The sequence below is a fragment of the Castor canadensis genome, chromosome X, assembly GCF_047511655.1.
Source record: "Castor canadensis chromosome X, mCasCan1.hap1v2, whole genome shotgun sequence".
Lineage (NCBI taxonomy): Eukaryota > Metazoa > Chordata > Mammalia > Rodentia > Castoridae > Castor > Castor canadensis.
In genome coordinates this window covers 77,098,153-77,125,533 of record NC_133405.1, presented here as the reverse complement: position 1 = coordinate 77,125,533, position 27,381 = coordinate 77,098,153, and the positions used below count along the sequence as shown (strand labels likewise).

The window sequence follows — 27,381 nt, the reverse complement described above, 5'->3', positions numbered from 1 at the left end:
TAGATTACGTAACAAATAACCTTAAACAACACTATTTTAGAGAATTAAAACATTTAAACCAGCATGGTGGTTCCTACCTATAATCCCAGTACTGAGCTGAATGAAGCAAGAGGATTTCAAATTCAAGGCCAGCCTGGACTACATAGCAAGACTGTCTCAAAATATATATATTAGAATATGATACTCTTAAATACATATATCTTTAATGCAAGCACAATCATCAACAAGAACTTCCAGTTATGTGTTGTTCACTCTTACCCCTTCTTTTGGGTCTGTGTGGAGTCCTCCTCCTGCATGACCATGCCAACATGTTCTCTTTTCTATCAGTGGCCATGCCTGGAGAGCCTAGTTGAAAATGATACCACAGCCTATTAGCTATTACAGAATTTCAGATGTTTAAAAATCTGGCTTAGACAACTAATCGAATGAATATCCCCAAAATAAGTTCAAAGGCATTGCTTTTAGCCTGGCATGCTAAAGCAAAACACCTTCAGAATTAGCTTATAGCTAAACTTATACAAGGAATATTGAGATATAACAAATATTCAAATCATTTTCTCTAAATAGCTTTTGAAATTAATGTTTAAGAGATTTAACTTGTATTACATTTTTATTTGACTTAGATCTGTAATCTATTACTCTATTATCTGCAAGGATAACATTGCTAATTTATCTCACTTTTCTTGTGTACGTATTTTTATTTTACAATTAATAAAGTTGATTTTATATAACTCATCATTATTCTTACTCTGGCTCACATACATATTTAGAAGTGAGGTTATTTTTAATACTTCACAGCCTAATGATATAGTCATTTGCATACATGCTTTGTCTTTCCTATCACACAGTATTAAGATTGGGAACAGTATCTTCTGGTTTTTTATTTCCCATGGTACATACCACAGTATCTTACATACAGGTAAGGTAGACTTCAATGCTTCTTAGATGAACTTATAAAACAGAGCTATCTATAAATCTCCCAACTAGCCTTACCTACTACAAACTTTTTAAAGGCCTTAAGATTATTGCTAAAGTTGAGAACTATAAAAATAAAATCATGGCTGCCATGGCTCATGCCTATAATCCTAGCTACTCAGGAGGCAGAGATCAGGAGGATCGAGGTTCAAAGTCAGCCCAGGCAAATAGTTCCTGAGACCCTATCTCGAAAAAAAAAAAAACCCATCACAAAAAAGGGCTGGCAGAGTGGCTCAAGGTGTAGGCCCTGAGTCCAAACCCCAGTACTGGGGGAAAAAAAAAGAATATATAAGGAACTTAATAGCAAAAAAAAAAATAAATAAGAGCAAACAATAAAAAAATAAAATCATGAGAAAATACAAGATAGTAATAATTACGCTTAGATTTTGGACTTGCTAATATTGAAAATGGTTTTATAAATTAAAAATACTTAATGAGGGCTGGTAGAGTGAATCAAGTGGTAGAACACCTGCCAAGCAAGCATGAGGCCTTAAGTTCAACCCTTAGTGCCCTCAAAACAAAAATACTTAATGAAGTGCACAGATTTAATGATGCTTTTTCAGCAGTCATAATAATCACTAATTAATGAACAAGGGCACAGTTCTTTACAAACACAAGTATGTATCAATGCTATACATAGCATAACAGTATGAGCTCAGGGACAAGTTAAGAAAATGGAATTACAAAAAGCAAAAGTGCCTTCTTGTTCTTACTAGTTAAGACACCTAAAGTAATTGCTGTAAGTGGGTTCTCAATTTTTAGATCAACAATCTTAAAGCATTTTGTAAACAGAAAACATCAAAAGGTAACTTTTAGTCTACCAGTGTCTCTTCATGACATTTTTTCCTCTAAAAGACTGAGCAACGAGTTTTATCAAGGGGTTTGGTGAATACCACACAAGATAATGAGGTCTTCAATAAAGTAAAAGACTAAAGTATAAATAAACGTGGTGGCGTCACAGGCACTGATAAGATCAAACACATTTTACCCTTAAAGTTTTAATTTAATAATGGAAAACCTAATTCATTTTTATAGTCTCTGTACAAATTAGAACAATGCCTTTTACCTTATTGGCAAATAATTATTAATCAGAAAAAAAATAAGGGAAGTTCCCAGGATTTAGATCATCTTCTAATTTTCTAATTTTTTCCTATCAAGGAGATTTACTTGCCTCATTTTAAAGCACTGGGAATTTTAAAGGATGTCTTTCACTTACATTAGCAATGAAAAATAACTCTCATCAACGTGTAAACTCAGCATCACTTTACCCCAGGGGCTTAGAATCCCTTGGCATTCTGCTATCTGAACATCCTCTAAGGTAAAGAAACTTCTTCACTTAAAAAACTGTAATATTCCATATATCAGATACAAATTACCAGGCTAAATTTAAGTGTCAACAAGCTGCCATTACATTTATAAAAGCCTTCTGAAAATGTTACACTACTTGGCACTGATCTCAAGAGATTCAGACAAATTTCTCAGAAATTTATAGAAAAATATCAAGAGTTCTCTCTGCATTTCTAATAGCAGAAACATACCTTCTTGCCAGTATTTAGAAAAACATGAAAAGGGAAATTATCTGGGAAATGTAAAATATGTAGTAAATATGTAGTATAAATTGGGAAATGTTCAATTGGCTGACACACTTTTCCTACTATACATGAAAGAGTTTGCTTAATCTCACCTTTGTAGCATCTAATAACTGTCTTGAATTATCTTTTCCCCATCTCTGCCATGTAGCATTTCTTAATGACTCTGGGATCTGTTGAAGAGAAAAAAAAGGGGGGTAGAGTTTCAGAGTAGATAGTTAATATTCTAAAATTATTCTTTTTTTCATAAGCACACATAAAATTAAAACCATAGCCAATATTAGAGAAATGGTTATGCCTTTGATACATGCCCAAAAAGGCAAAATAAACAAAACTTAGCTGGATTTGGTGGTGCATGCCTGTGGTCCCAGCTACTTGGGAGGCAGAGGTACAAGGACCAGAGGTAGGAGGACCATAGTTCAAGGCCATCTTGGGTAAAAAGTCAGCACGACCCTATCTCAAATAACAAGCTGGGTGTGGTAGAACATGCCTATAATCCCAACTATTCAAAGGTGGAAGTAGGAGGATGGAAGTTCAAGGCGAACCCAGGCAAAGTTAGCACAAGATGTTATATGAAAAACAAACTAAAAGCAAAAGAACTAGTGTGTGGCTCAAGTGGTAGAGAGCTTGCCTAGCAAGCACAAGGCCCTGAATTCAATCCTTAGTAGCAAATACATACATACAAAGACAGACAGACAGATAGACAGCTTAGCTTGCTTGTGGTCCAGGTATAAGATACATTACTAATTAAAAATGTCTAATTGAGTCAGGTAACAGAGGCTTACACCTGCAATCCCAGCAACTTGGGAGGCTGAGATGAGGAGAATCACAGTTCCAGGCCAGACCCATCAAATAGTTCAAGAGGCCCACCTCCAAAACCAGAGCAAAATGGACTGGAAGTATTACTGAAGTGGTCGAGTCCCTGCTTTGCAAGCAAGAAGCCCTAAGTTCAAACTCCAGCCCCACAATGATAAAAAAAATTCTAATTTTATTTTCTTTACAACCTCTTTCTTTCTAGTTTTGTCTGTGCTTCTTTTCTTTCTTCTCTCAAAATCTTTGTTTCTTAAAGGTCCCAAAGTCTTCAGCCTCATTTCTTTCTAAAATGGCTTTTATACGCTTTTCAAATACTCTTTTTTTTGTTCTAACTCTTTACTGCATTTAATTGTGCTCTACCTTGTGAGTGTTCCCTCTTAATCTGAATGCTAAACTTAGATAATGGTCATAAGATCAGTTTTGTTAAATATTTCTAGGTAACTAGCTGATAGACTCCAATGAAAGTTTCCTTGTGGGGTTTGGGGGTTTTTTGTTTGTTGGTTTGGTTGGTTGATTGGTAATGTTCCAAAAGTGGAGCTGAACCAAAGCAGAAGAACCGATATAACTTCATGATAGTACTAGATAGACAGCTGCAAAATGGAGAACCAGTTCTCTGAAATGCGCCATCAATTTACTGAGGAAAAATGCTTAAGTCAAGTCTCTCCTAAAATGCAAGTAATATTTAGGCTTATTTCAATATTTTGTATTGAAACTCAGGTTTCAGTATAAAAAAAATCAATCTTACACATTAAGAAAATACCAAAAAGAACCAATTAAGAATAACAACTTATACATTTATACACAAAAAAGTAACCAAACTATTGAGAAAATTTGGCTCAGTCATTTTCTAAAATGCAATAAAGAGGAGATTTCTGCTTATGCATTTGTATAAATATATAAGGCATTCCTTGGATTATAAAAAATACTAATGGCTGTATGCACACTATCCTGCCAAACACAAGTTTCTACCCTATTCCAGGTACCCTCAAATATCTTCCCACAGTAACCCAAGCCATCCACTGTCTCTGATACCCTATTGGTGCTTAATTCCACTGTTTACTTCACTTTTCTTCTCCATATTCACAACCTGTACAAATTTTACTCCACTATTTTCCTCTTTTTCACAAGCCTCAAATTCAAATAACTGCATATGAAAGCAAGATTTTGCCAATGTTTACACATACGTGTGCAATTTAATCTCCGTCTTTTACAACTTGTCCAGTTATCTCAAGTGAATGACTATTCATTCTCTTTTCTTTTCTTTCCTCTCTCAAAATGATGCCTATATTTGACTGTTGGACAAAAAGATTGTTGGTGATACACTTAAATTAACAACAAAAAACAAACAATCTGAAGTGCTATTCTGCAAAATACAACAAATACCATCAAATCTAAGGCTTTGAAATTCTCCACAAAACCCCTTCAGAATTTCCAGCTACCTCTTTATCCTTGTCTAATCAAACCATTTTTTCCTAAAGCATCAGTATTCAAGGTAAATGAATAATTTTTGAGCATTCACATTCAAACTGAGATTCTAGTCCAAAAATACTCACTACTCAGTCTAAGATGTAAGAGATAAAAAAGAGAGCTCTTGACATAGTCCTCTACAATTGTGTCTCCTCCCTCTTCCCCAGAGATAACATTGATCATTCAAAAACTCTTTCATTGCAAAGGTAAAAATTTCAGTCACATAACGGGTTAATGCCTTTTGAGGACTAGTCCTGGAGTCCTATCAGTATTTATATTGTTTCCATGGAAAAATGCTCTGAGTTCTAAAACAACAAACAAACATTTCTGAAACAATTTTTATACATTAGAGAATGGCTCCACTTTTTCAAAACCTGAGGAATGGGCTTATTGTAAAAATATCTCCCTCATACTAACTGAGGTGGATAACAGGAGAAAACAAGATTATTAATTCTATGAAACTTGATTTGAAAACTAGTGAGTTACATTAGATGCCTTATAAGGTCCATTCTAACACTGAAATTCTATGGTTTTTATGAAATGAAAAGACTTATTAATTGGATTTTTTAAAAACTTAACTGACTAGATTATAATTTATTTCTTTAATAAATGTAACATCTGGATTCATTTATAACATCATCCCTCCAAAGATACACAAAACAGTAAGCTATATATTACTGAAGATAATAGACTTGACAAATGCGCAAGGATACCAAAGAAATTCAGTATACTTAAAATGATAATCTTCCAGTCCGTTTTAGGAGGAAGGTAAGTTAAAATACTTACACTGGAGAACTTCTGGAAGAACCCCAAAATTAAGTACTGTGACTTCTGAGCATAATAATTCATGCTCTCTTTTAGTCTCTCTTTTTTTTTTTTTTTTTTGGTGGTACTAGGGAACAAACCCAGGGTATCATGCATGGTAAACAAACCCTAAACCACTGAGCTACATCCCTGGCCCTCATGCTCTTTTAGATCAGCACTGTTCATCTGCTAATCATTAAACCTATTAAATCTTCAATACACAGTTGCATGGGCACAACACCTTGCATTCTTGCTTAAAGGTAAAATTCAATCTTTGCAAAAATACTCCTTCTAATACATTTATTTAGTAATTACTAATGAATCATCCTTTTATAATAGTTAATCTTCCTAATTCAACTTATGCTTACTGTTTATGACACCTGAAGAATTAATGAATGACGATAAGAGATTAAAGGGTTAGGGTGTGGCTCAGTGGTAGAATGCTTGCACACTACTCAGGGCATGTACAAAGTCCTGAGTTCAATACCACAGCATTGCAAAATGAAAAGAATAAAGACATTTAATAACAATCTATTGTCAACCCATCAAAAATTTTCAATTACATAATCTTTATTACCGAAGGTTTTGAGACAAAAGTAAGTTTATAACCATCCATCCATGATGCATGCAATGCTTATCAGTATACAAAAGTCATGTGTCTGTGATCAAAACCTGAAACATTTAAAATTAATCTCTAAATATATTCTTAAAGAGAAACTGCTGCAATTTAAACCTACATTTAACATACTATTAAAGTCTTAAAAACGGAAGACATAAAATCTGGTTTTCTTCCCAAATGCCTAGAAACTAGCTGGGGGTGAGAGGTACATGGGAGAAGACAAAAAAAGAGAAGGAAGAGAGGAATGGTAAGCAAGTGTGTCGTAAGAGATTTTCTTGTGTCATGTATTCAATAAATGCTTGACAAATGAATAAACGGCAGCACAGTGTTAGAATTTTGGACAGTACACGTCACCTGAGTCTTCATTCATTAAGCCATAGAATTATCAGGTTGGACTTTTACTATAAACTATGATGTCTCTAGAACAAGGCTTGGTAAATTTTTTTCTGTAAAGAGCTGGATGGTAAACTTTTTTCTGTTTTAGAAGAATATTTATTAACGAAGATAAAGCTAACTTTAAGAGGAAAATAACATAAAAGTATAATATGCAGAAATAGCAATTCCCCTACACTTTCTATACCCAGTATCCTACAATACTCCTGCTAATAGCACTTAACACAATGGCACATTTTTTACTTATTTAATTTTGATTGCATATTAAGATATATGACATGAGGATTTATACATATACAAAATGAAATAATTATGACAGATAAGTCAATTAACATAGTATCTTCTCACATAGTTACCTTTTACTGTATGGTGAGAGTACCTGAAATCTACTCTCTTAGCAAATTACCTGTATACAATATAGAAGTACTAATTACAGTCACCATGCTGTACATTAGATCTTAAGATTTACTCATTTCACATAACTGCAACTTTGTATCCTGTGACCAAAACCTCCCCATTTCCCCTACCTCTCTATCCCCCAATAAATGCTGTTCTACCTTCTATTTCTATATATTCAACTTTTTTAGATTACACTTATGAGTGAGATCATGTAGTATTTTTCTGTGTCTAGCTTGTTTCACTTAGCACAATATCCTTCAAGTTCATCCATGTTGCTGCAAATGGCAGACCTTCCTTGCTTTTTCAATCTGAATAATATCCTGTTACACACACACAACCACAATTTCTTTACCATCCATCTATGATTACTTGGTTGTTTCCATGTCTTGGCTATTGTAAATAATGCTGCAATAAACATGGAAGTGCAGTATCTTTTTGATGCTTATATCCTTACAGTATATAATCACAACAAGGATGGCTAGATCATATGTTATTTCCATTTTAATATTTGGAATAAGTGCCATACATTTTTTCAAAATAGTGATACCAATTTATGGTCTCATCAACAGTGTACAAGGGTTCCCTTTTCTCTATAACCTCACCAACTTTGTTATCACATACCTTTTTGATAATTGCGGTCCTAACAGGTGTGAAGTAGTATCTCACTGTGGTTTTAATTTGCATGTTCCTAGTGATTAGTAATGTTGAGCACTTTTTCATGTACTTGCTGGCCATTTATGCTTTTTAAAAAAAATTTATTCAGGTACTTGCCTATTTTTAGGAAAAGGGGAACAAGTACTAGAGAAAAGGTTAGATCAAAAAGAATTAACCTAGAAGGTAACACCCACGCACAGGAAATCAATGTGAGTCAATGCCCTGTATAGCCATCCTTATCTCAACCAGCAAAAACCCTTGTTCCTTCCTATTATTGCTTATACTCTCTCTACAACAAAATTAGAAATAAGGGGAAAATAGTTTCTGCTGGGTATTAAGGGGGGGGGAGAGGGAGGGGGCGGAGTGGGTGGTAAGGGAGGGGGTGGGGGCAGGGGGGAGAAATGAACCAAGCCTTGTATGCACATATGAATAATAAAAGAAAAATGAAAAAAAATAAAAAATAAAAAAAAATTTATTCAGGTGCTTGCCTATTTTTAACTTGGACTTTTTTTTGCTATTGATTTATATAACCTCCTTATATATTTTGGATATTAACCACTTACTAGGTATATGGTTTGCAAATGTTTTCTCTACATTTATAGGTGCCCTTATCATTCTGTTGTTTCCTGTATTGTACGAAAGCCTTTTTTATTTTAAGGTAGTCCTATTTATTTCTACTTTGGATGCCTGAGCTTTCAATGCCATATGCAAAAAAAAAAAATCATTGCTAAAGTAAAGTAGTTTCCCTCCTGTTTTCTTATCTCGGGGCTTATGTTTAAATCTTTTACCCATTTTGAGTTGACTTTTGTTATGGCATAAAGGTCCAATTTCATTTTATAAACATAGCTATCCAGTTTTCCCAACAAAATTTACTCACGAGACTATTCTTCTCACCCTTGACTGTAAGTGTGGGTTTATTTCTGGTCTCTCTATTCTGTTCCATTGGTCTATGTATCTGTCTTTACATCCATACCCTACTGTTTTGATTACTATAGCATTGTAACTATAATTTGAAATCATGAAGTGTGATGCCTCCAACTTCGTTCTTCCCTCTCAAGATTGCTTTGGCTTTTCAGAGTCTTTTGTAGTTCCACATGAATCTTAGGATTGTTTTTTTCAATTCTGGTGAAAATGCTATCGGAGTGGGGTGGGGCAGTGCTGGGGATTCAGCGCAGAGCCTAATGCATGCTAGGGTAGGGCTTTACCACTGAGCTACATTACCAGTCGACCACTGGATTTATGATTAAATCTACATATTGCTTTGAGTAGTACTGTAATTTTGGTAATATTAATGTGGTAGTTACATAAAATGGAATTTTATTCAGCCATAAAGAATGAAATTTTGTTGTTTGCAGGTAAATGAATGGAACTTGGAGAACATCATCTTAAGTGAAGTTAACCAGGTCCAGAAAGCCAAATGCCTCATATTTTCTCTCATTTGTGGAATACAGACCCAATACAAATGTAGGCAGTATTATGAAAAACAGGTCACACTAAGGGGAAGTCACTAATGGGAGAGAGGGGGGTAAAAGAAGGAAGTTAAAAAGGTGAATATAGTGGATGTACTTCCTATACAAGAATCAATATAGAATTTTTAAACCTGTTGAAAACACCATAAGAAGGGGACTAAAGTAGAAAGGAGAAAAATAGAGGGGATGAACCAATTTGGGATACAATACATATACATATGGAAATGTTACAATTAAACACTCTGAATAGCTATCTTAAACAAACAAAAATGTATTTTTTTTTTCAAAAACAGAACAGGAAGGTAAAACAGGCCCTATCTGGGGGTTGGTACTAGTGGGAGGGGGGAGGATATAAGGAAAGGGTGTAGGAAGGTGAATGTAGTAGAAATACTATGTATTCACATATGAAAATGAAAAAATGAGACCTGTTGAAACTATTCCAGGAATGGGGGGGGGTGGTAAGGGAGAATGATGGAGGGGGTGAATTCAACGATGTATTGTAAGAATTATGTAAATGTCATAATGTACTCCCAGTACAATATGATAATTAAAAAATAAAATAGAAAATAAAAAATTAGATGGCATACTGGATTTGGTTGGCCCAAGTGCTATAGATTGCTGAACCCTGTTCTTGATAATTTCTAAAATCCATTCAACCTCCAAGGATTTTGAGAATGACACAGAAAAGAAAGGATAAATTTCCCCTCTTCCTCAAAAATGTTTTCTTTACCTTCCAAATTATCTCTGGGACATAACACAAGCAGAAAGTCCCACTCAGTAGGTAGCACAGAGTCTTCAGAGAACCAGGCATGGTAGCTATTGTCTGTAATCCCAGCTAATGAGGAGGTGTGGATTAGGAGGACTAAGGTGCAAGGTCAACTGCAGGGCAAAACGTTAGCCAGACTCCCCACCTCAGCCAATAAAACGCTAGGTGTGGTGGTGTGCACCCGTCATTCCAGCTAGATGGGAAGAATGAAACTCTATTCAAAAAAATAACTAAAGCAAAAAGGGATAGAGGCATGGCTCAAGTGGTAGAGCGCCTGCCTTGCAAGCACAAGGCCCTAAATTCAAACACTAATGCCACCGAAAAAATTAAGTTAAAAAATAAAACCAATTCTTCATATAATTTTAAATATTTGTTTAATCAACTTCTGTGAAGTAAATTTCCTTGTTCCCATTCACATTAAAAGCTCATTTAGCAGAACATTTTTGTCACCATGAAACTTGGTCATTGCTTCATACATTTTAGGTAAGTGGTGATAAGATTCCATGCTGCTTACTGACAGAATAATAAAGAATTATAAAGCATTTGCCATTTAAAACCAGTGACTGGGTTGGGGGTATAGCTCAGTGGTAGAGAGCTTGCCTAGCATGTGCAAGGCCCTGGGGTGATCTCTAGAATTACTTAAAAAAAGAGAAAACAACAATTACAGAATATTAAAAGTTAAGAAAAAACTTCAGAACCAACTTCTTTTAAATAATGAAACTAAAGGACAAACACAAACTTTTTTTTTACCATATTAAGAATGAATTTACTAAGAATAAATTTAATAGTAAATTATTTCATTGGGCCAAGAACCCAAGAACTTCAGAAAATTGGTATTAATCTCTCAGATTCCTACCCCTAGGGTATTTGTGTGCAGAATGGAGACATTATCACACATTTCCCTCTGCAGCTGGAATGCTGAGATAATGTGAAAGAAGTCAAGAATGTGGAATTAGACCTATTTTCTGCTACTTTACAGTTTCAACTTCAGGTAATTTAATAGCCTTACTTTTCATGTTTACTAATGTGCACTTGGAAGAGAACCCTCAAGCACATTTCTTAACTCTTATTTTCATAGCCAGACAATTTGAATCAGCAGTAGACCAACTATTTTGTTTAGTTAATACTTTTTTATAAATGCTCATTTATGTTTGTTGATTTTTATGATGTGTCAGATTTTGCAACTGATGACTAAATTATCTGGAAAATAATCCTGAACACACAGAAGAAAGTATTTTCATTTACTTGAGTCATTCTGTAAGTTTAACTATGTAGGTCATACCCAAAATAAGTTAGGTTTTCTTTTTTTAATAAACATTCCAGCAAAGACTGGTAACATGCAATCTTTGGGTAGGAAATTCATGATATAATTTGCTAATAACAGAGGTATAGACTAAACATATTAATATTAGTACACACAAACCCAAGCCCAGAACTTACAAATAATACCTGCTGAGTTCCTGCTTAGCACCAGAAGGAAAAATATATATAAAAGGCATTTGGTCTTGTGAATTTTAAATTCCTTTTGGCTTATCAATGACTAGTCTCTTTCTAGACTGCTCAAAGTTAATTTCTACCTAGGTAAACACAGGCGTTTAGTGTAATTTTTGATAATCTGTCACTTCCCTCAATATGATGTCATCTTGTCATCTTTTTTCTACCCTTTTTTCTCTCTTTTTATAAGTTCATTGATTTCTCTTTTTCTTCTACCTATTTTTAAATGTTAGTTTAGTACTGCTAATGGCACTCAAGACTGAGAAGGTTGCTACCCTCTATTCCATCATCTCCTCATGGTCTAATTGAACATGGCATACAATGTGACTGTGTATTTCTGATAACACTATTATTGCCCAAACCAACTGAATTAGCTCTACAAATGGAAAAAAAAGGGGGGGGGACTTTTATAAAAGATATTGCACACCCTCAAAACACACAAACACAGAAAAATATCTTAATTTTGCTCTCATTTTTCTGTAGGTTTATTTGAGCCCTGGAAATCTGTCAATTTTTTTCTAAAAATATTCATGCTTCTTTTCAACTGCACTTCAAAAATTCCAAAGGGTGACCATAATTCATACAATAGCTAAAACATTTGTTTACACATAATGCCAGAAAGAAAACTGACAACTCTCCTAGAAGCTATTTAGGGTGTGTCTTTAAAGCTGCCTTGGAAAAACGTACCTAGAGCCTTCAAGTCACTCTAGAATGTTTCAAGAGCAAACAAACTGTGCTCCAAATTTTTTCCCCACCAATCTTCTCTAACTGTGCTCACTTTACAATACAAAGGGGTTTTATTTTACACATTTCACACAACAAAAATTTCTAAATACACAATCCTTATGTTATAACTTAAATCTGACAGATGCAGAAATGTCATAGCAAGACAAATGTTATGATGAGAGAGTATCTTGACTGCCTTGCTACTGAAACTGGAGTTTTGGACCAAAGGCTCAAACTCTTGAGATTCCTTATGCCAGGTTTGGCCACCCACCCCTTAACATCAAATAAAGAGGCATTATGAAGGCAGAGAAAGGTTTATTACAAGACTCGGGACACACTGTGGGAAGACGCAGAGTAAGCACTCAGCTCATCTTTGGCCAAGGTGATTGCAAAGCAACTGCAAAGAAATTGGCTTATAGCAAAGACAGATACAAAATGGAGGACAGATGCCATGCTTTTCTTTTGCTATTAGTTAATTCGTGGGCCCAAGATGGAGTCAGTGCTTTTCAGCAAAAGTAATTTGAGTATCTCTTACACTACCACCATCTACCCTAAAAAAAAAATCCTTTGATTTTAGTTCATCCTGGAGATGCTTAGTCCAGAATAGTATAGCAAATTCATTGACAGACTAGTCAATATTTTAGCACACTTCATATTTTCATTTTGTTCTTAGCTTGCTAAAGTATTTTTACATTTATACAGAATGTGTATTAGTAGCAACTATTCTATAATCATTTTTTAGTAAGAACAACAGTGGCTACCATTTACTGGGCACAGACTGCTTGGCTGGCTTAATGCCAAACACTGTATTATCTCATTTCATTCTCACTACAACTCTACAAGGTAGGTATTATTACTATTATTTATTCCCGACAGATTAGAAAACTGATTTGCTCAAGGTCACAGAGCCAGTAGTGGTGGAAGCATTCCTGCTACTACCAATACTAACAATATCAGCAATGCAAATTTACTAATTGCTGTCTTGCAGAACAATAACCTTGAAATATCTAGGTTGATTTTTCTGTTGTTAACAAGGCACACATGATTTTATCTGTTTGATTTCTGGTACAAGCATCAATGTAATTTTGATGTTAAAAACAAGAGGGATGTCACCAAAGATGATAATACAGTACTCCAAAAACTTATCCCTTCACTAAAGTAATGATTAAGCTGGCAAAAACTGTCAGATATGAATCAACTTTTTCTGAACTCTGGAATCTAATGAAAAATTAAAACCAATAGGGTAGTGTATAATAAAAATAGAAGTTGCTACATTTCAGAAGACAGTGTTACGAGATTTATGCTTACTCACATATAATGCCAGCCCACATTCTAGAATGGCTTGCTAGTACCAGAGGGGAAAACATGGACCTTGTTCTCAAGAATTGTGGTTATACGTTTTGACTTGTTCCATGGTTCCCAGAAGGACTGGCTCAAGGACTTATCTTGTTTTGCACTGATCAAAACTATACTGGAGCAGCTTCCCAAGGGTCATTTGTTCAAGGGGCAAGAAGAAGAGTGACAACCCTAGGAAGGAAGAGGATAGGGAAGAAAATACATGGGAGAATAGGAGCTTGGAAAAGAGAATGGAAATATGAGCTATAAAAAGTAACATAAAGGAACACAAAAGTACATGTATTAATATCTATTTAATATGAAACTAGGAAAAAGAAAACACTGAAAATGGAGAGAAAAAAATATTTACAAAAATAAATTAAATATGCTAAAATTAAAAATGAAAGGGTTCACATTGAAAGAGTCCATAAAGTGCTAAAAAAATAAGAATAAACAATCACCTGGACATATTCACAATGAAATTTAAAAATATTAATGTAAAACAAAATATTTTAAAGAATCTACGAAGAATAAATAACATAAAGTAAAGAAAACCAAATGAACATCAGACTTTTTTATTGTTATACTGGATGCAAAAAAAAAAAAAAAAAGAAAAGACAATGGAGTAGGATTTTCAAAGCACTGAAGGAAAAGAATGTTGAACCCAGAAATTGGGTTTTTTGGGGGTGGGTTGAGACTGGGATCTCACTATGTAGTCCAGGAGGTTTCAAACTTGTCATCCTCCTGCCTCAGCCTCCCAAATGCTAGGATTATAGGCATGAACCGCTATGCTCAGCTGAACTCAGACTTTTAAAAAATTTTTTATTCAGTTATTCATATGTGCATACATTGTTTGGGCCATTTCTCCCCCCTATCCCCTGTCCCCTCTCTCTCCCCCCCCAACCCCATCGCTTCCAGGCAGAACCTGTTCTGCTCTTTTCTCCAATTTTGTTGAAGAGAAGACATAAGCAATAATAAGAAAGACAAAGTGTTTTTGCTAGTTGAGATAAGGATAGCTATACAGAGAGACTCCTAGCATTGCTTCCATTTTACATCCTAAGTTAATTCATCTCTAACTGACCTTTTCACCAGTTCCTGATCCCCTTCTCATATTGACCTCTGTCGCTTTAAGGTTTCTGTATTAGCTCCTCTGCAGTGGGGACATCAGACACTTTCATGTTTTGGGTTTCCTACCTATCCCCATTCCTCCCATATGTGCTCTCCCCTTAGCATGTGACCCAAGTCCAACCACATTGCTGTATTTGCCCTAGATCTAAAGTCCACATATGAGGGAGAACATACAATTTTTGGTCTTCTGAGCCTGGCTGAACCCAGACTTCTAATGTAACTAAACTGCCTTTCAAATGGCATTCAGGGCACAGATTTACATGGCTATATTCAGCTTTTTTAAAGAAATGATTAAGTTGTATAGTTAGAGCTGCATTTTTCTGAATATATTATACTTCAATAAAGAGTTAAAAAGCATATGATGCGGGAGATGGTACAGCAATGAAGCATGGTTTTTTCATCTTCCCAAACTCTCAGGTTAAAAACACATAAAACCATGAACAAAACAGATAAACATTTATAACAAAATTAGGACGTAAGAAATTACCTTGAATCACAAAATACAAGCACATGGAGAGACCACTAACAGCCATCTGATCTGCATGATATCAGCAATTCTGTGGTAATAAGCATAAGGTATATGCAGGCTTGAGACTAACAGAATATACAAATAGCCATTAAGAACTCAGTGTGAAAACCTGAGTTCTGTGGTATAGGTCTGTAATCTCCAACTATTCAGGAGGCTAAGGCAGGGAGATAAAGTACAAGGCTAGTCTGGGCTACATAGTGAGAACTCATTTCTAAAATAGGGTGGGGAGATAGGAATGGTGGTTCATTCCTGTAATCCCAGCTACTTGGGAAATGAAGACTGAGAGGATCACAGTTCCAGGCCAGCTCAGGCAAAAAGTTGGAGAGATCCCATCTTCATCAACAAGCTGGGCATGGTGGTGTGTGCCAGTCACATGTGCACCCAAGGGTAGTAGGATCAGGGTCTATGCCTTGGACAAAAACATGAGACCCTATCTGAAAAATAATTAAAGTAAAAGAAAGGGGTTGGCAGAGTGGCTCAAGCAGTAAGAGCGCCTGCGTAGCAAGTGTGAGGCCCGGAGTTCAAACCCCAGTGCCACCAAAAAGGGGGGGGAGGGGCGTGGCTACATGGTAAAGCGCCTAACAAGTGTGAGGCCCTGAGTTCAAAGACCAGTACCACCATAAAAAAAAAATCCAGTGGAAAACATAAACATATTAGCCAAATAAGAAACCGCAGGTAAAGTCAGGAGGGCTTTTGTCCATCCCAATAGTGAATGAACAAATCCAAGGTCTGAAGGAGGCAGAGTGGAGCAGTCTAGCCTCAGAAACTCTCAAAACTGACCAGTGAAGAGCTGGGGATACAGTTCAGTGCTGAGTGTGTGCTTAGCAGGTATGAGGCCCTGGATTTGTTCTCTAGCACCACAAAAAAAAAAAAAAAAAAAAAACCAGTGAAGGCTCCCATTTAGAACACTATGATGAGAAACGTCTGAAGTAGAATTAAAACCAGGCAGGACAAGGGTAACAGAAATAAATGAAAAACAGTTCTAAATAAAAGTAAGGAAAAGGAAGAGAGAATATCAGTAAAAACAACACAAATGGAAGCTCTGTGAAGTTAAAAAAGTTACCTGAATCAAATCATCTAAAAGTTCAGAAAAAGACAACTTCACATAAAAATGAGCAACCAAAAAGTATCATTGTGAAATCTCATACAAAGTTAACATAAAATAATGAGGACAGTCCTCATTATAGAGAAGGAAAGCACAACAGAAAGACCTGCACATAAAACAGACTAAAATTATAAACCACTTTGAAATAGGCTAAAAAGAAATTAAGAAAATGATGTAAGACATAAAAAAAATCCAAATTAGATAAACTCAAAATAAGATGAGAGAACACAAAAGAATTAGAAAAATACGTTAGAAATGAAGCTTAAACTAGTAAAAACACAAAAGCAAATGAACAATGAATAATATCATTAAAAAGAAGGCTCAATGGTAGAGCTTTTGCCAAGCATTCATGATTCCCAACACTGTAAAAAGAAGAAAAAAAGGAAAGAAGGTGAGAAGAAAATGTTCAAAATCAAAAAGAAAAAGGACTCAAGAGTAAGTGACATAACTAAAGTAAGCAGACAATCCAGCATATGAGTAATAGACATCCCTGAAGAAGAAAATTAAAGTACACTTCCTAATTTCAAAACTCACTACAAAACCACAGTAACTAAGACATAATAGGACTGACACAAAGACAGAACTATAGATCAATGGAACAAAACTAAAATTCTAAAAATAAACATTTAAACATTTTGTGGCCAACTGATTTTTGGTAAAGATGCCAAGAACATAAAATGGGACAAAGAATAGTTTTTCCACCAAATGCTCCTAGGATAACTAAATATCCACATATAAACCCCTGTCAAAATGGGTTGCAGATCAAACTGAAAGAGTATGAACCATGAAACCTCTAGGAGAAAACATACACAGGATAATTTTTTCATGACCTTGGGTTAGAGTAAGGCTTTGTAGACAAAATACCAAAAATAGTAGCAATGCAACAAAAGAGCCAGATAAGTTGAACTTAACCATAATTTAAAAATTTTGTGCTTCACAGGACACTGCCAAGAATGTGAAATACAACTCACAGGAGAAAATACTTCTGCATGATATTGCTGGTAAGGGACTTATATTCAAAAATGAAGTACAATTACAACAATTAAAAAGACAATCCAATTAAAAAATGAGAAAAGATCCACTAGCCATTTCTCCAAAGAAACCTAAGAAAAGCCCATAAAAAGATGCTCAACATCTCAAAACCACAATAAAACATCATTTCACATCCACTAGTATGGCTAAAATACAAAAAAAAACAGACATTAATACTGAAGGGAACTCAGAAATGCCTTTTATATCATTGTGCAGCTATTAGCTAGGAGCTTGATAATATAGCTTTTTAAATGGTCTCTATACCTTCCCATATGTGTTGTATGAAAGTAGTTCCCAAGCCTGGGTACCATAAAAAATTCTGGGAACTTTTAAAAAGTAGGAACTCCTGACTCTTTCAGGCTTCCTAAACAAGAATTTTCAGGGATGTGACACAGGGATCTGAATTAAAGACCCCAGAGTAATTCTGTTGCAGCTAGCCCAGCACCTAAGCTAGAGTTCACATTTGTGAATGACTACTACAAACCATGAAGATTCATCTTCCTCAAACAACCCTTAAAACCTCTAGTTCTCCTATGTAAAATCTCAGATAGCTTCCTACTAATTGCTGATCTGAAACCAACTGCCATTTTCAATCATATCTCTCCCAGCTCCACTTCATGAACTCAGTGTTTTATTCAAACTGAAGTACAGTAGGCCCTCCTTTTTTCACAGGTTTCTCATCCACAGATTCAACCTAGGATGAATCTGTGGAAACCTAGAATGGAAAACATTAAAAACAAATGTCATCTGTACTAAACATATACAGGCTTTTTATCCTTACCATTATTCCCTAAAAATACAGCATAACAGATATTTAAAAAGCATTTACATTAGGTACTAATAAGTAGTATAGAGATGATTTAAAGTGTACAGAAGGATATGTATTGGTTACAAGCAAATTCTACACTATTTTATGTAAGGGACTTGAATATAGCTGATTTTGTTATTTTCCCTTGGGCCACCCTTGGTCCTAGAAGAAATACCCTACAGATACTTGAGGGATGATTGTATTCACTATCCTTCAAACATGCTTTGCACTGTTTCTGATATCAGTTCTCCTGCCTAAAATGTTTGTTTCCCTCTTTTGACTCCCTTCCTCAAGACTTCACTCAAAATTCTACTCTTCCTAAATCTTTTCCACACAACTCTCTTCTCTCTTCTCCAAGCCTAAAGTATTTCTCCCTCCTGAGTGTCTGTTTATATAATTCACTGGTCATTTCATCCACTTTTCTCTTCTATTGTGAGTCTAAACTATTCTTTAACTTTTTATTTAGGTTTAAGAACATATTAAATTTTAGCCAATGAGTCTATATACTCAGTGAGGGCAGGGAACATGTCTTATACTTCTATTTACCATACCATTTTGTAATTCCTCACAGAGAAAATGTTCATAATAAACATTGGTTTAACTTAATTCTTTGCCATCTGGAAGGTCTCTGCTCTCACTTCCATAGAAAGGTTAGGATAGGATTGGGAGTTAAGGTAGAGAAAAGAGTTCTTGATTCCATGAAATCACATGTCTGGCCTTGTTCTGACACCTTCTTTCAAGGAAGGATGTAGAAATGTAAGAAAAGGAATCCAGAGTGAAAAAATAAAATCAGAAAAGAAAAGACACAAGGCCAAAGTACTTCTCTGAAGCTGAAGTATAAGGTATACACCAGGACACAATCTCATAGTTTTCTTTTTAAATTCATGTGCTCAGGATGCAATGTGAAACACAGGACAGAGAAGCTAAAGTCACCACTTCTCACCAGCATGTTGGTGTCTTATAATTCTAAATCATGCCACAGAGGCAGAAAGCAGCTCAGGTTCTGGCAGCTGCATCTTTGAGAAACTTCAAGACTACAGAAAAGGGGAAAAAAATCACTGGGCATTTAAATTACTTAGTTACCTTAACACATAATAGCATCACAAAAATAATTTAGGTTCATAGTAGAAAAATTAGGAAAACACAGAGAAAAAGAGAAAATAAATATCCATTATCCTACCACCTAGAGATAAATAATGTTTTTACATTTGGATGGGCTTTCTTTTGACTTTTTTCTTACACATGGGTTTCTTCACATTTTAAGGAGAGGAAAATGCTAATTACTTAGATTCAATCATTATACATTGTGTACATGTATCAAATTATCACAGTATACCTCATAAATATGCACAATTCGTTTGTGTCTATTAAAGAATTAAATTTTAAGCTGGACATGGTAGGGCACACCTATAATTCCAGCACTTGGGAGGCGAAAAAGATTTTACTGTTGTTTTTAATTCATTTCTTTCATTTTAAAAATGATGGTGAACATCTTCTCACGTACATATTTCTTTTTCTATGAATAGCCTGTTCACTTCTGTATCTTTCTATTGAATTTTTGGTGTCTCTAAAAAATTCCTTCGTACAAGTTCTTCAAACATTAAAGATATCAATTCTTTACTGGCCTTATATGTTATGAATGTCTGGTTTTATAGCTTTATTTTTTTATTTTTTTGTGTTAGAGGCATTTATTCAGAATAAAGCATAAAGCAACAATTTACTAGGGAATGTCATATATAGTAATGTGCTGCATGCCAGTCAAGCCAGAACCACATATATGATGGTCTCATGAATGTTTGTGTTTTTATTTCACCTTTCACAAAAACATATATAGTTTAATCTCATCAAATGTATTGATTATATTTGTTTGTTCTTTTTCCTTATACTTAGAAAAGCCATTCTTACCCTGGGAGTAAATAAATGGCTTTATCGTTTCATTGTTTTAAGGTTTGATTTGGTATTATTTGATCATTAATTCATTCAGTTTGTTTTCATATATGGTAATAAGTAAAGATCTAACTCTTCTTTTTTCCTCTACTGATCTGAATTTTTAAGAATATGTCAAAATTGGACCCATTTCAACATTGGATAGTTGGTCTCATTAACCTCCCTGCCTATCCATACGCCAGTATGATATTATTTGCTTTATAATACCATCTAATATCTGATGAAATCAATTTCTCCTTCCAAACATACCCTCTCCAAAATTTTCTTGGCTTGTCTCATAGGTTTACTCATCCAGAAAAGCTATCAAAATAATTTTGTCGAGGTCTCTTTAAAATATCTTGTAAGGATTTTGATTAAATTTCATTAAATCCATCAATTAATTTGGTGAACATCAACAATAGTAAGATATTGAATAATGCAACATTTTCTCCATTTATTCAAATTATCCTTAATTTCCTTCAGCAAAGTTTTTAGTTTTGGTCATATGGGTCTCAAACATTCTATACAAATTTATTGCTAGTGTGTAGATACACTTTAAATTGTAAGAATCTCCCTCGCTTTATTTTCTTTGAAGTAAGGGCATTTTCACAATACACAGAAGCACGTAGAACCTTTGTACCACCTTGTATTGATCACATATTTGTAGATTAAAAGCCCACATGTAAACCAGATGTGGTGGCACACATCAATAATCTCAGCAATCAGGAGGTGAAGGCAGGAGGACTGTGAAGTCAGCTTGAACTACAAAGTGAATTAAAGGCCAGTCTGAACTACATAACAAGGTCTTATCTCAATAAAAAGTCATAAAAAGGCTTGCACATGGAAATTTGTCCAGCTATCATCTATACAAATCACTTAAGGAACTTTTTTAAGAATACATTCTCCTGCTCCTCGATTCCCATCCCTAGGCAACACTCCTTCATGAAATCTTGAATACCTCGTAAGTACCTAAGAATAGGTTGCTATAATTACTAAGTTTACTGGCTTTCTAACATGACCCAGAAGGCCCTGAATAGTTAGGCTCATGCCTACCTCTCCAGTCTTAATATTACAGCATCTTAACCTATGCTCCTATACTCCAAATCAACACAGAGCTTTTAGTACAGGTGTTTGTCTTTGCCTGTAATGCTCTCTCTTTTCTTTTTTGCCTCATTAACTCCTACTCTTCCTCTTCCTTTAGCTCAGGCATCACTACCTCAAGGAAGACTTTTCCAACCTTCTTGACAAGAAATCTCCACATTAGCCAGTCTCATGGCAATAAGCATCTCCCGGGATAGCACCAGTCACTTTTCCAATTTGGCATTTTAATTTCTTTTCTGTGGTACTCAGGATCAAATTCAGGGTCTCAGGAGTGCTAAGCAAGCACTATACCACTGAGCCACACCTCCAGCCTGTATTTTAATTTTTCCCATCATTTCATGTCTTACTCATTTCATGTCTGTATCTCCATGTCCCTAACCATTTGGCCCATTTAGCTCATGAAGGGAAGGACCAAGTCTATTTCCCTCTGCAATTCCTACCTAACCATATTTCTTGGCACACAATGTAGTTTCACTATATGTCAAATAAACAGTGAAAGGAACAACAGTAAATCTGGGGTAACTTGACATTTCTGTTACTAGCAATTCTTTTCCAAAATTGTTCCAACTTCTCGACTTTTCAGTGGTTTCAAATGCCATGATTACAGAGAACCCCAGAAAAGAAGGGAATGGCTGCCCACTTATTCCTAAATTCCTCTGTGGATTTTCATCTCAATAGTCCTTGGGTCAGAATTTCAGGTAAGAGATGAGCAAGGGTTTATTTATATACATAAAAGTCTGCTTCAGTGAACTGAATGAATCCTAAAATGTTATGGTGGAACAAACATTCTATTAGAAGTTAGGATTTCTTAGTAATAGAGAGGGTTGATCTGATTAAAGTACAATATATCCATAGTGAAATACCATGGTATGGACTGGAGGTGTGGCTCAAACTACAGACCTTAATTATTAAAGTATGAAAGTCAAAGTATTTTTAAAAACACTGATATGGTGATGGTTCAGGTATAGATGAGTTTAAATATAAATAAACTACGCAGGTTCATAGAAGAGTAAATAAAATAATTGTTTGGTTATAAAACCAAAAATTTTGGATTTTTTTTCCTGGAAAGCAAGAATGGCTCAACAGATGAAAATTAATCAATGTATTGTATATATGTATATATATTTTAACAGGAGGAAGGATTTTAAAAATCACACGATCATATCAACCTATACAGAAAAGGCAAAATTCAACACACTTTCATGATTAAAAACATCTAAACACTAAGAATAGAAGGAAACAACAGTAAACCCTTGGTATCCACAGACATATGGGTCCAAGGAGATTGCCATCAAAGAAAAACCGTGAACGCTCAGATTGCAGAGTTCAGTACTGTACTGAAGATGCTTAATTCATTTTTCCCACAGTGCCGCCTAACTTCAACTAAAAACATGTCACCTTTCAGCAGACCTAAAATTTTCACTTTATCACTTAAATTAAGCACATTACATGCCTTTTGGGGGTTGGCAGGACTACCATAACTTTTACCTTGCTTTTTGGGTACCATTTGCTTTACAGAAGGTATAGTCTCACAAAATTAAGGGCAGGAAAACACTCAGCAGATCACACAAATGATTTAAACACAACTAATCTTAACACAGTACTAATTGAGAGCATCTCTGCATCAACTGAACTGCATAATGCACATGTGGGAATTCAAAATTTGTTTTGATTTTTTTTAACGTTTGTTTTTTGACTAAACTTGGCCAAAATTGCATGTAATAAATCTGTGAATAAGGCAGGTTTACTGTACCTCAGCAAAATAACTGACATGAAGAGCCCACAGATAACATGCCCAACAATGATGCCCTAGCCAGAGCAATTAGATGAGAAAAAGAAAAGGCCTCAAGGACAGGAAGTAAAATATTCTCTCTCTCTCTCTCTCTCTCTCTCTCTCTCTGTCTCTCTCTCTCTCTTTCCCTCTTTCTCTCCCTCCCACCAGATGACATTATCTTATAAGCAGAAAATACTAAAGATTCCTTAAAAAGAAAACTGTTAGAATTAACAAATTTAGTAATGTTGTGGGATTTGAAATCAATAGCAAAAAAAATCAGTTGTATTCCTTATTTGCTAATGATGAGCATTATGAAAAGCAAACTAAGAAAATTCCATTTATAATAACCTGAAAATGAAATACTTAGGAAAAACTTAACCAAGGAGGGGAAAGATTTCTACGCTGAAAATTACAAAACAGTTTAAATAAATTAAAAGGATACAAACAAATGGAAAAACATCTCATGTTCATGGTCTGGAAGACTTTCCATTGTTAAAATGTCCATTCAACCTATAGTGATCTATAGATCTACAAATTCAATCCCTATCCAAATCCTAACGGCATTTTTCACAGAAATAGAAAACATTCTAAATTCTCAAAGAATCTTGATTAGGCCAAAAAATTCTGTAAAAAAAAACAAAGTTGGAAGCCTCACATTTCCTAGATATATAGTACTCCAAACAGAACGGTACTGGCATTAAGACATATAAAACCAATGGAACAAAACAGAGTCCAGAAATAAGTTCACATGCTTAAGGTGAAATCATCTTTGATGAGGGTGCTAAGACCACACAATGAGGAAAGAACAATCTCTTCAATATATTGAGCTGGGGAAAATGTACATCCACATGCAAAAGAATGAAACTGGGCCTTATATACAAATATCAACTCAAAATGGATTAAAACTTAAACATAAGACCTCCCACTATAAAACTTCTAGAAGAAAACACGGGGGGAAAGCTGCATAGCATTGGATTGGCAATGATTTCTTGAATATGATACCAAAAGCACAAACAATAAAAGTAAAACTAAATAAATAGGGCTACCTCAAACTTAAAAACTTGAGCACAGCAAAGGAAACAATCAACAGAGGGAGAAAGACAATTCACAGAATGGGGAAAATATGATTTAGCCATAACTTTACAGAAGTTTATTTCTGGACTTATGTTGATCCTTTTATCAATACCATGCTACCAATTACAGTAGCTTTGCAGCAGACTTTGAGATCGGAAGTGTACATCTTCTTACTTATCATATCTATGAATTGCAAATTTTCACACTGTATATACTACCTGCCTGTTAGTCACTTAGTAACATCTTTAGTTATCAGAATGACTATGTAGTATCACAGTGCTTGTGTGCAAGTAACCTTTATTGTCCTCAATAATGGTCCAAAAGCACAAGAGTAGTGATGCTGTCAATTTAGCTATGCCAAAGAGAAGTCACAGATGGCTTCCTGTAAGTGAAAAGGTTTTCTTTTTCTTTTTTAATGGGACTGGGGCTTGAACTCAGGGCTTTGCACCTGCAAAGCAATCACTCTATTGCTTGAATCACACCTTCAGTCCATTTTGTTCTGGTTATTTTGGAGATGGGGAGGGGTCTCTCGAACTATTTGCCCAGGCTGGCTTTGAACTGTGATCCTCCTGGTCTCAGCCTCCCAAGTAGTTAGGATTACAGGTGTGAGCCACCAGTACTCGGCTTGAAAGAAGTTTTGACAAGGGTGTCAATACTACTCCATGGGGGAATGAACATTATCTTCAACAAATAGTGCTGAGACAACTAAATATCTGCATGCAAAAGAATGAAGCCGGGCTCCTATAGCAAATCATATACAAAAATTAGCCGAAAATGGATCAACAACCTAAAACCTTATAACTCTAAAAAGAAAATGGAGGAGAGGGGATCCCTATAACTTTGGATTTGCAATGCAACAAACACAAAAAGAGATTATCATCATTGTTAGTCATTGGGGAAATGCAAATCAAAACCACAGTAAGGCACCATTCAACATCCACTGTGATAGCTACATTAAAAACATTAAAACAAACACACACACAAAAAACCAGAAAATAAAAAGTGTTGTCAGGGATGTGGAGAAATTGGAACTTTCATATTTACTGATGGAGATACAAAGTGGTTAAGCTACCGCAGAAAACAGTTTGGCAGTTCCTTAATAAGTATAGAATTATAAGATAACCCTGCAATTCACTCTGAGGTATATAGCAAAAAGAATGGGAAACAGGTGTTATTCAGCCAATATGAAGAAATGAAGTAATGATAAATGCACAAAATGGATAAAACTATGAAAGATTATGCTAAATGACGGAAGTGAGACACAAAGGGTTATATATGAGTCTATTTAAATGAACTATCTGGAATATATAAATCTATAAACCAGCTGCCAGGGGCTCAGGAGAGGAAAAAATGGCAGAAACTGTCCAACAGATAAAAGAGTTTTACTTTGGAGTGAAGGAAATGTTTTAGAACTAGACAAGAAGTAGGGTTACACCACCTAGTGAATTTACTAAATGTCACTTAATTGTTCACTTTTAAATGGCTAATCTTATGTAAATTTCACCTCACAACTTTCAAAAAAAGTAATCAAGGATATTTAATTAGAAGTAACAAATGACAAGTTTAACACACATTTCTGAAGACACAAAGTTTAGCAAATAAAATAATCACAGTATTTTCCATTAATGTTATTTTGAAAGGTAATGCTCTCATTTCCCTTTAGATTAAATGGTCTCATTGGTCTTACATGAAATTAATGATTAACACTAATTATAAAGTTTATTAAATTAAATTTTATTAGTGAGGCCAGGAAACATACTAATTTGTGGGCAATAGCAGTCCCCAGAACTCAAGAACTCATTATGTTTTAAAAAAATGTACAGTTATCCAGCAAGCAGATCTTGGTTTCTAATACCCATTTTCCAATAAAAGATACAAGGTTGCTTGGAGGGCTGATTTCAGGGCCAGAGTGGAAAATATATAAGACAAACCTTAAGCTTCATATGGTACCAGAAAGTACAGAAGTACTTGGGAAAAAGAAGGGAGGGGGCATATCCAAAGGATGTAAGAGCCAATTTTAAGGAGCTCCTACTGGCCCAAAGCCAGAACAGAACTAAAAAAACCACAAAATATGGTTTATTTAACATTTGTGGATACATTCTAATACAAATAAGTAAATATTTAAATGAGGGAGACAGGACCACTCTTCCTTACGGAAGAATTCTAATTAACAAATGTAGAGCAAGGGGAGAGGATTAGTGATGGGTAATGAGGAAGTGAATATAATCAAAGTATATTATATACATACATGCATGAAAATGACATAATGAAACCCATTACTTTAACTTATGTATATACAGCATATACTACACAACAGATACTTTAAAATGCAGAAGGAATAAGGAAATAGAAAAATGTAATTAGGCAAACACCATAGTAATAATTGCTGTAGACAAGATGCATGCTAAAATTACCTGGTGAAACTTTAAGGAGAAACATGATTATTTTGTATGCTCTCAAATAATCTCCTCCAAGGTGTTTCTAATTACAAAGCAGAAAATAGTACTTTTTAGTGGAGACACTCACCAGATATCACCCTAACCAAGTGACAGACATTAACTTCACCATTAATAGTATCAATACCACATACCCCTGAAATGATGCATTGAGAAGGATACTACATAATGGCTACTACTTAAGACACTACAATATGGCTTCTACCCCCATAAAATATTTATAAGGAAAACTAATTGAGCTACTAATTGCCAAATTTAAAACATTTTATAAATACAACTTACATACACTCTATGTGGCAGAACATATTAACGATTACCACCTATCTGAAACCCCTCTAGCATGCCAATCCACTCTACTTCTTTAACCTCTCTGCCACTGCTGATTATTCTTGGATAAGACTTCCTTCTAGATTATTGGTGGTTTCAGGAGTTTCTTCCTTAGCTTTCTATTTTTTCTCATCCTAAATAGTCTGCAGCAATTATCTAGTACCACTGAAAAAAACACCTGCAAGATAATGACTTTCAAACATTACCTTAAACCAGACCTACCCCATACAGTAGACATTTTTATCTTATCTCCTAATAAGTTTAAACTTCACACAATCCAAACTAAACATGAGTTTATTTTCTCCATCTTCTCTAACCTTCCAAAATTGTTCCTCCCTATAATAATTTATAGGATTATTATCCACCCAGCGATCCAAGCCAATACCTTGAAAGATATTCTCTTTTCTTTCTTCTTTAGACCTGACATCAAATCACTCACTAATTCTTATCAACTTTACCTCCTAAATATCTCTATAATCACTATCATAACCTTCACTGAGGTAGATACCTTCTCTCCAATATAACTGTATTACTATAAACTCATGTTCCTTTCAAAGTGTCTCCATACCTCTAATCTTATCTACCTCTGATCCACCCTCCAAACTAAAACTTTTCTGA

At 34.9% G+C, this 27,381-nt stretch overlaps 1 protein-coding gene across 2 annotated transcripts in view; it reads right to left on the bottom strand.

The window, feature by feature from the left end:
• Abcb7 (ATP binding cassette subfamily B member 7) overlaps window positions 1-27,381 on the bottom strand; it is a 107,543-nt gene that overhangs the window by 65,963 nt on the left and 14,199 nt on the right. For both annotated transcript variants that reach the window (XM_074063789.1, XM_020161353.2), the window contains exons 2-3: window positions 2,660-2,737; window positions 259-345 (exon numbers count right to left, since the gene is read on the bottom strand). In XM_074063789.1, the coding sequence (XP_073919890.1) occupies window positions 259-345; window positions 2,660-2,737 (165 nt within the window). The remainder of the gene's footprint in view (window positions 1-258; window positions 346-2,659; window positions 2,738-27,381) is intronic.